Here is an 8,747-nt window from a genome sequence, read left to right as displayed (position 1 = left end):
CAACCAAGAAACATACCCACATCCGGCTTCCCACCAACAGACAGAGGTGGAAAACTCCACTTCAGAAAGTACAAGTACTAACCATGTATTTGCTCCACCCATGCACAACACTTCAGCCAGGTAAGAGAACTAATTAGTGAAATCAGCTGGTTTAGTCCATGGGTGGAGCAAATACATGGTTAGTACTTCTACTTTCTGAAGCCGGGTTTTCCACCTCTGCCCGCAGATATGGCCAAGTGTGTCCGTAGGGCCGCCCGATCAAGCCGGAGGTAACATGGGGATTCGAGCCGGCGATCCCTGTGCTGACAGGCAATGAAATAGACCCAAATATCATGATATTTTTGACCGAATACCTTGACATCAATATTTGGACGATATTATAGAGATGACTATTGGTGCCCTCACAAAATATTTACACAATGAAATTTTGATAAACACTCATTAGTAATGTGGATATGATGTGGATATGATGTCCAAACAGGTGGAGACAAATAACATGACAGCTCGAACAGTCTAATAAGTTCAGAAAACGCCATCTCTGTACTATAATGCAGCCGTTAAAACCAGGGAAAGACAGCACTTATGTAATATCACGATATTATGATATCCAAAATCCCGGATGATAAGTAGTCTTACATCCCGATATCCATATGATACCGATATACCACCCAGCTTGCAAGACTCAACATGGTCCAAAAATCTGGACTATGGCTAATGGCTTTTTTTTTTACACAGAAGCATTACATCCAGCAGCCTAAGGGCAGCTAAGCTGAGATTTAATCATAAGCATCCTCCTCATCGCTGAGAGGACAGGCTAGAGGACACAACACCCATACGGAGATCTCACCGAGCCAGCGTGAAGAGCCGTTTCATAAGGAAACCCACACCAAGAAATTAATCAAAATCAAAACAACCCTAACACACCCTGCAAACATATATCACACGAGTGCAGCGAGCAAGGAAAGACCCAGTAATACCAGCAGAGCATCGTTAAAGAAGGCCTTATGCAATTTACGTTTTTTCAACACAACTCCCAATATTCATGCACAACAATGACAGCACATCATGCAAGTAGAAGCATCCGTACGTTTCCAGAGCTTTGTGCCCAAAATCACCCTGACCCCGAGAAGACAAAAAACAAAGTGAAAGTTGAATAAACGTTTCCTCACCATTAAGACGTGCTCCTACAGCGACCAAGATGACCGGCACGCCCCAGTGCCGCAGCAGTGGGCGGAGTCTGGGGGCATAGCCGTTCCTCACCTGCTGGAAGGCTAGTTTGTCGTTCACCGAATACTTGATGACCAGGATGTCCGCTTGTTCCAAAACACTCCGCACACTTGCCCAGTCACTATCCAGCAAGTCCTAGAGTGGGCGAGAAAACCATGTTGAGGAGACAAAACGTGACTGGATGTCTTTGTTGACATATTCCATCACCGTGAGAGGACGAGGACAGATGTGAGGGGTGGAATATATACCCCTTTTAATCACAGAAAGCTGAATCAGTTCATCTGGACACAACACTTATTGAGAGAAATGCTTCACCACTCATCTAAGTGGCCTCTTCAGTCTCAGCTGACTGCAGGTGTCCCCACCATTATAAACAATACGGTGGCATAACGACCGAAACAAGGATCGGTTTCATATGCAAATTAGTGCGACCATTAACGAGAGTTACAATGGCCATGTGTACTGTTCACAGAGGATTGGGGAATAGTTGCAATCACAGCATTGTAAGATAGCTACAGATGTATTCTTAGCCCCCCCCCCCTCGGTTCTTCACATAGATGGTGTCCTTAACTCCCCCCTAAAGCCAGCGTTCCTCCCTATCAAGGATGTGGACTGTATTCTGTATTGTTTATAAGGATGGGGATACCTGCAGCCAGTTGAAATTGAAGAGGTCACTTAGATGAGTGATGGGGGGTTCCCCTCTTTTTCTCGACCAATTGTACCCGTCCAATTACCCCAATCTCCCAAGCCATCCCGATCTCTGCTCCAACCCCTCTGCTGATCCGGGGAGTGCTGCAGACTACCACATGCCTCGTCCGATACATGTGGAGTCGCCAGCTGCTTCTTTTCACCTGACAGTGGGGAGTTTCACCAGGGGGATGTAGCGCGTGGGAGGATCAAGCTATTATCCCCAGCCCCCCCCAACAGGCACCCCGACCAACCAGAAGAGAGGTGCTAATGCAGCGACCAGCACACATACCCAGCACATCTGGCACCCGCAGGCACGGCCAATTGTGTCTGTAGGGACACCCGACCGAGCTGGAGGTAAGGCGGGGATTCAAACTGGCGATCCCCATGTTGGTAGGCAACGGAATAGACCGCTACGCTACCCGGACGCCCACATGATGAAAAGTTTCCCTCTCAATAAACATTGTGTCCAGATGAACGGTTTCAACTTTCTGTGATTTTCTGACCTGGATTATTGAGTATGCAAAGAGACATGCCCCGTTTAAGTTTTTAAAGCTGAAATCCGTGATTCCCTCAACCTGGCAGCGAGACCGGTAAACGAGGTGTAGCAGTCATTGGCGCTTGTGCGCCATCAGCTCACCCTTGTAAAAATGGCATCCTCGCACCAAAGCTAACACAGACAATCTAATGCATTACAAACTGCATGGGAAGACTGTCCTACTGTGACACTGGCTGTAGAAGTGGTAGTTAGTTGTCCAGCAGAGGCAGCGCCACGTCGTCATCACAGACATCGGTCCTTGTTCCTGTCTGAGTAGGAGCGTGTGTGCCACTGCACTAGTGTTCATCCTTCCTGGTCAACATTTTCAACAGCGGTATATGGAGAGTGTCTCCGACCGCGGTAAAGATGACAGTCAGCGTTATGTAATCTGACTCCCTGATCCGGATGGATAAAATGACAACTCCTTAATGGAGGAAAAACAGAATTCTTTACTCCAAACAAACTCTACTCCTCACCCTGCTTTCCCGCAGTGCAAACACCTCGGCACTGAACTACAAGTATGTTAGGAAATAAAGCATCACCCCCCCCCCCTCGGGACCGTTATGGGGCCATGCTTTCCTCTGAACCAACAGAATTACCAGATACAACTCACTGGACAGAGAGCGGGGCTAAACTAATTACAGCAAAAGAGACAGAGGCATTAAACTAAACTGAAGTCAGAGAAGGGTGAATCAGTTCACCTGAACACAACGTTCATTGACGGAAATGTTTAATCACTTATCTAAGGGACCCCTTCAGTCTCAACTGACTGCAGGTGTCCCCACCCTTATAAACAATACAGTGGCATAACGACCGAAACTATGCAAACAGGCGTGACCATTAACTAGAGTTTCAATGGCCATGTGTACTGTGCACAGAGGATTTGGGAGTGTTTGCAGTCACAGCATTGTAAGATGGCAACAGATGTACTCTTAGGCCTTTTAAACTTGAGGTCAAATCTGTTACCAATGCCACCCTTCACATGGCCAGACACCTTTACGATAGGCTGCATGGAAAGGTGGCACAAAATAATAACAATTGCTTCTGTCAAAAATGATACGCTACTGCGACCAAACATTTTGCCCCGCATTTGCAAATGCGGCTCCCGGAAGAAAGGAGACATCCTCATAAGGCTGCTGTCACTGCTGTGAAGCAAGAAGCCTTGGCAGTCAGATGTTCTCCATCTTCTGAGCCATGGGAACAGAATGGAGAGTGGAGAGTAAACAGCCACTCTGTGAGTCTCAACCTTTCACAATGACAATGCACTGACAAAAAAAAAAAACCCCCACTTTATTCATTTTGTGCTTTACCATATAATCGTCTATCCTGACCTTGCTCTGTCTCAGCAGATCAGATCTGGACTGAAGAGAAGGCACTCGCCATCACCCACAGAGACGAGTGTGCCAAGATGGTCGCTCAGAGGAAAACATAGAACATATAAAGACGCGGAAAAGCCCCGCAAAGAGGAAGTGTTTTTGTCTTTATTCTCTCTCTCTCTCTCTCTCTCTCTCTCTCTCTCTCTCTCTCTCTCTCTCTCTCTCTCTCTCGTAGTGCTTATCTATATGCAAGATAAGTATTGAGTGGAGGAATGGGTGGATGGAGGGATGGATGCATTGTCTATTTTCTATCTATCTATCTATCTATCTATCTATCTATCTATCTATCTATCTATCTATCTATCTATCTATTTATGTATCTGTATGGCCATCTCTCTCTCTCTCTCTCTCGCTCATGCACACACACACACACACACACACACACACACACACACACACACACACACAAGGAAGCAAGACTCTCCTTACCCAGCTGGGACAATCCCGCACCACAACAGTGACGTCTCCGAAGACACGTGAGGTGTACTCCATGAAGGCCGGGTTGTGCAAGCTGCTCTCCAGGTCACGAGGTCCAACTACGGCTCCGTGACCTAGGTAGCTCCACAGCAGGCCCCCCTGCAGCTGCCCCTGTCCTATGACTTCCTCCCCCGGCCCAACTCCTCCAGGGCACTCGCTGCCAAGCGCCACGATGTGGATAGACCTGCAAAAGGGACCCAGCGGTCACACCGAGCCACGGCGACTCGCAGGGACTGGTTCAGAGGTAGCGGTGGCCAGCGACCAGGGGGGACAGGAGAGCTCATAAATCAATCACCCCCCCCCCCCCATTGTTTGGTTCGGGTTTAGCATCACTTTAATGTCATTGGCTAAATGTAAGTGGGGGAGCTTGGCGGGGAGCATGTTACCGCCCGGTCCCCAACAGCATGTAACATGTTCCAGCCGCCAATCCGTCAACCCAACTTCGTTCAGCCAGTAATGCACATGTCATTCATTACAATGCAGCGCGGCGTGCTTCGGATTCAACGAAAGTGCCCAAATTAAAAAAAAAATTTTTAAAAAAGAGGGTGATCCCGAAAGAAGAGCGCGGGCAAAGCAAATCAAGTGAAATGAAGAACATACACGGGGAAATGCGAGCTCTTTAAAACGGAGTGGCCTTGTAGTAACTTACATTGCGGTCGACGGGGTTTTCTCTCTCGCTGGCTCAACGCTGCGGAGCACGTTCCCTCACGGCGCCTTCTCACATGAGTCTGCAGTCAGACGCTTTTCCGCATTGAGTCGCGGTCTCTCTCCGGTTTTAATCCTTCTCATCACTGGCTGCTGCCTGTCTGGTCGCCAGGCTGGCCGCTTTTTGCAGTCACTCGCATTTCGCCCCCCTTCTCGTTGTTCATTCATAAAGCGAAGCCCCTCGGTGCAGCTTCACAAAAACGTCCCGTTCCGCAAATAAACAAAGGCGCATCGGACCGCCGCTTGCCATACTGGGCGCGCGCGGGCGCGCGGGCGTGCGTGTGTGTCTGTGTGTGTAAACAGCACTTGTATTCAGCCAGCGACATGAGCAGCCAATGCGCTACAGACAAACAAGTTGTCACCCGGCAGAAAACAGAAAGCGACGCGCAGAGATTTCGCACCCCGGATCGTTCCGACCCACGGGTGCCGTTTGATCGGACAAGATGACGTCACTCGGGGCGACAAAGTACCAATTGGCGAACGGGAATAAGTGTAAAGGAGAGGGAGACGGAGGGAGGGAGGAAGGAGGAAGACCGAGAGACGCGGAGACCGGCCCAGCGGGGGTGATCGCGCGCCTGACTCAATAAACACACACACACCCAATTCCATACTCACACAAACACGTAAACACGCGCATGCGTGTGCGTGTGTGTGGTTGCATACACACAGGCATGCAACCGCACACACGTTTGTGTGTCTATCCTTGTGAGGACCTTCCCTGACCACACTCGAGCCACTTACCTCCAAACCCAACCCCTTCAGGGGGCGAGGCCCTTGAGGAAGCGAGGACCCACAAAAATCTCCTCTTTCCAAAAAAAGCCTTTACCTCTGGTGGCTTAAAATCTCGATTTGGTCCTCACGAACGTAGCTGAACAAGTAACAAGAACACGCGCGCATACGCACACACACACACACATACACATATGACATGCAAACATGCACACAGGCAGAAAAACCGTACAGACTCAAACTCGGTGCTTCCTTTTGCACAGCGGAATAATTGTTTTCCCTATTCTCGTCAACAAAACATACTTTTCATTCGCAAAATGCTCATTTTGGAGATTTGATTCCTCGGCACAACACTTCACGTCAGAGCACTAAACACTAAACAAATGCGACAGGCAATATGGCAAATGCGTGAGGCCCCAGTCCCCTGACCTTGCGCCATTCTCAAATCCTCAGAATCTGACTTTAAACGGAGCAAGGGTTCCAGACACGGACGCCTGGTGGGATTTGGGTGATTTGTAACCTTCTGGCACACACACACGAGGCGCATGATGTGCAATGATAATGACAATGAAAACGAACAGCTGTTGGAGAAACAATGTGCCGATAAAATGAGCGTACCGAATATAATTGGCACTGGGATTTATGTCCTGCAGTGGGACACTCTGGTCAAATATATGAACGACATCTGATAGTTAGGTGTCCCTTCCCAGCGAGAGGTGTGCATTAGCGCTGAAGGTGTGAGCACTCCGAGCAGGGTTAGCTTGGTCGTTTCCTCCGTAGGCCATCTGTTCTTCCTGTCAGTCAGACCTCTACTTGACCTGATGCAAATGACCACTAATGCTCACTGCATGGTAGCAAGATGATCAATTTGCCCTCACAACCATATTTTCATTTACAATGTCTGTTGACTTTAAACGTGCCCAGCCTTCTTATCAAGGGCCCTGTGTGTGTGTGTGTGTGTGTGTGTGTGTGTGTGTGTGTGTGTGTGTGTGTGTGTGTGTGTGTGTGTGTGTGTGTGTGTGTGTGTGTGCGTGTGTGTGCGTGTGTGTGTATCTTGGATGTTTTTCGGTGTGCCTCATAAACCCTTCAGAGAGTCTCTCTGTCGCAAGTTTATTGTGGGTCAACAGCAGAAAACAGTGCCATTCATGCAAGAGGGGACATTTTTAACCCCCCCACCCCCACCCCACCATGCATTCTCAGCCTGTGGCTACAGCCTCGGTGGCGTAAGAGCCATGTTATTATCTCTCCCTCTCGCTCTCTCTCACTCTCTCTCTTTCTTTCTTCTGACCATTAATACACGGTTTTCACACCAGGAGAATGTGAGAAATACTTTGACTTTTTACAAGGCATGCCATTCGGTATCCAGCGGCTACAGAGTATCTGGACTTAAAAGTTGTTGGCTCGCTTATTAACTTCATCACCAGACCCAAAGAGCTCGAGCCAGTACACAAGTCAACCGAGACCATCCCCATTTATCCTGCTAATATATTTTGCTACGAAACTCTTCACTTCTGGAGGCATAACTGCATTGTCGATATATGTTAGTAGGTAATGAATGATGAGACAAGTAAAGACTAATGAAGTATTGAATATATTCTTTTTTTGTGATCAACAACTTTTACTTTTACAGAACAGGACACAACAAACACGCAAACAACAACAACGGGGCAGCACATTAGTAACAACGTTTAAGGGCCAAAATAAAGGGGGGAAATGTACAGAATAAAAAAAACGTATCCATAGTAGCTGAGAATAAGCGACAGACATTCCCAAGGGAAAAACAAATAATAGTGGACTGAAAAGAAAGAAAGACAAAACCCCCCAATAAAACAAAACTATACACTGTATATACAACCATCCATTTCTACTAACTTCCAAAGCTGGCCTGCTCCAGGTCTGATGTTACTGGGTGTGGAGGGGTGCGGGAGGGGGGAGATCCCTTCTTTTAAGGTAGTCCCTTATGGGCACAGCTATGCCTGACCATGCCTGCACAGTGGCAGGCTTGGCTCTATTGAGTCGTGCTGTTGTACACTCAAGAGACGCTATGCTCTGGTAGGACGCCGTCCAGCACTTAATTAAAGGAAGTTTAGGATTAAACCACTGTTTCAGTATGGTCTTTTTTGCTGCAGTAAAGCCTGCCAGCATTACTCTTGGCTGATTTAAATTGAGAGAGAAAGAGAGAGACAAATCCTCATTAAGCAGACAAAGGCAGGGATGAGACAATATTGTTGATCCTAATAACTCTGACGACGTTGACATAACCTGTGTCCAAAAATCTCTGATCAGTGAGCAGTCCCAAAAAATATGCATTGTTGTGCCCGGCACCTGAGCCCGGCCGTGAGTACAGTTAGGACTGGTAATTAGTTTCATTTTAAAACATTTGCTTGGTGTAGTATATGCTCTGTGAATCATCTTATAGTGTATGAGTTGATGCGCAAGATTTTTAGAGGTACTGCTTATGTTTGACCATATCGTTTCCCAATTTGGTTTCGACAATGCAGAGTTCCCTGACCCACACCCCTTCAACTGCCAGTGTCTTAGTAGCGTGAAAAAGCAGAGAGTTATATATACATGTCACTGTCCCCCAAGTATCCCGCCCAGGACCGATCCACTCCTCCATAGGGTGCTCTGGCAAATGCCCATTCCAGGGCACCCCATATGTTTTCATTGCAGAGCTCAATCTCAAGTGAAAAAAAGAACGAGATGCCCAGTAAATCATATTCCTCCCTAATATCTTGGAATGAACGGAGTCCAGCATTGTTAAAAATATCACTGAGAGTGAAGACACCTTTTTGTGACCATGAGGGAAATGTAAAAGGCTGCCCACCTGATTGAAGGTGATAGTTATTCCATAGTGGAGATGTTTGATGAAATAAATCTATTTTGCCCATCATCAGTTCCACTTTTTTCCATACATCAATAGAATTGATTACAATGCTCCCATATCATAGATTAATGTTTTTGCACCCCTTGCCTGTATATGATAAGTCTTCCAGACGGTGTGGCTT

General features: G+C 47.4%; 1 protein-coding gene across 1 annotated transcript in view; it reads right to left on the bottom strand.

Moving 5' to 3' along the window:
- The window catches only part of rhobtb3 (Rho related BTB domain containing 3), a 33,266-nt gene extending 27,965 nt beyond the window's left edge, over positions 1–5,301 (bottom strand). Inside the window, exons 1-3 of the mRNA XM_056273486.1 lie at positions 4,955–5,301; positions 4,258–4,489; positions 1,170–1,362 (exon numbers count right to left, since the gene is read on the bottom strand). Coding sequence (XP_056129461.1) covers positions 1,170–1,362; positions 4,258–4,489; positions 4,955–4,956 — 427 coding nt within the window. The 5' untranslated portion in view covers positions 4,957–5,301. The remainder of the gene's footprint in view (positions 1–1,169; positions 1,363–4,257; positions 4,490–4,954) is intronic.
- Positions 5,302–8,747: the final 3,446 nt, after the last annotated feature.

This window comes from Lampris incognitus, chromosome 2 (genome assembly GCF_029633865.1).
Source record: "Lampris incognitus isolate fLamInc1 chromosome 2, fLamInc1.hap2, whole genome shotgun sequence".
Classification (NCBI taxonomy): Eukaryota; Metazoa; Chordata; class Actinopteri; order Lampriformes; family Lampridae; genus Lampris; species Lampris incognitus.
The sequence above is the reverse complement of the archived record's forward strand: the minus strand, read 5'-3'. Positions and strand labels throughout refer to the sequence as shown.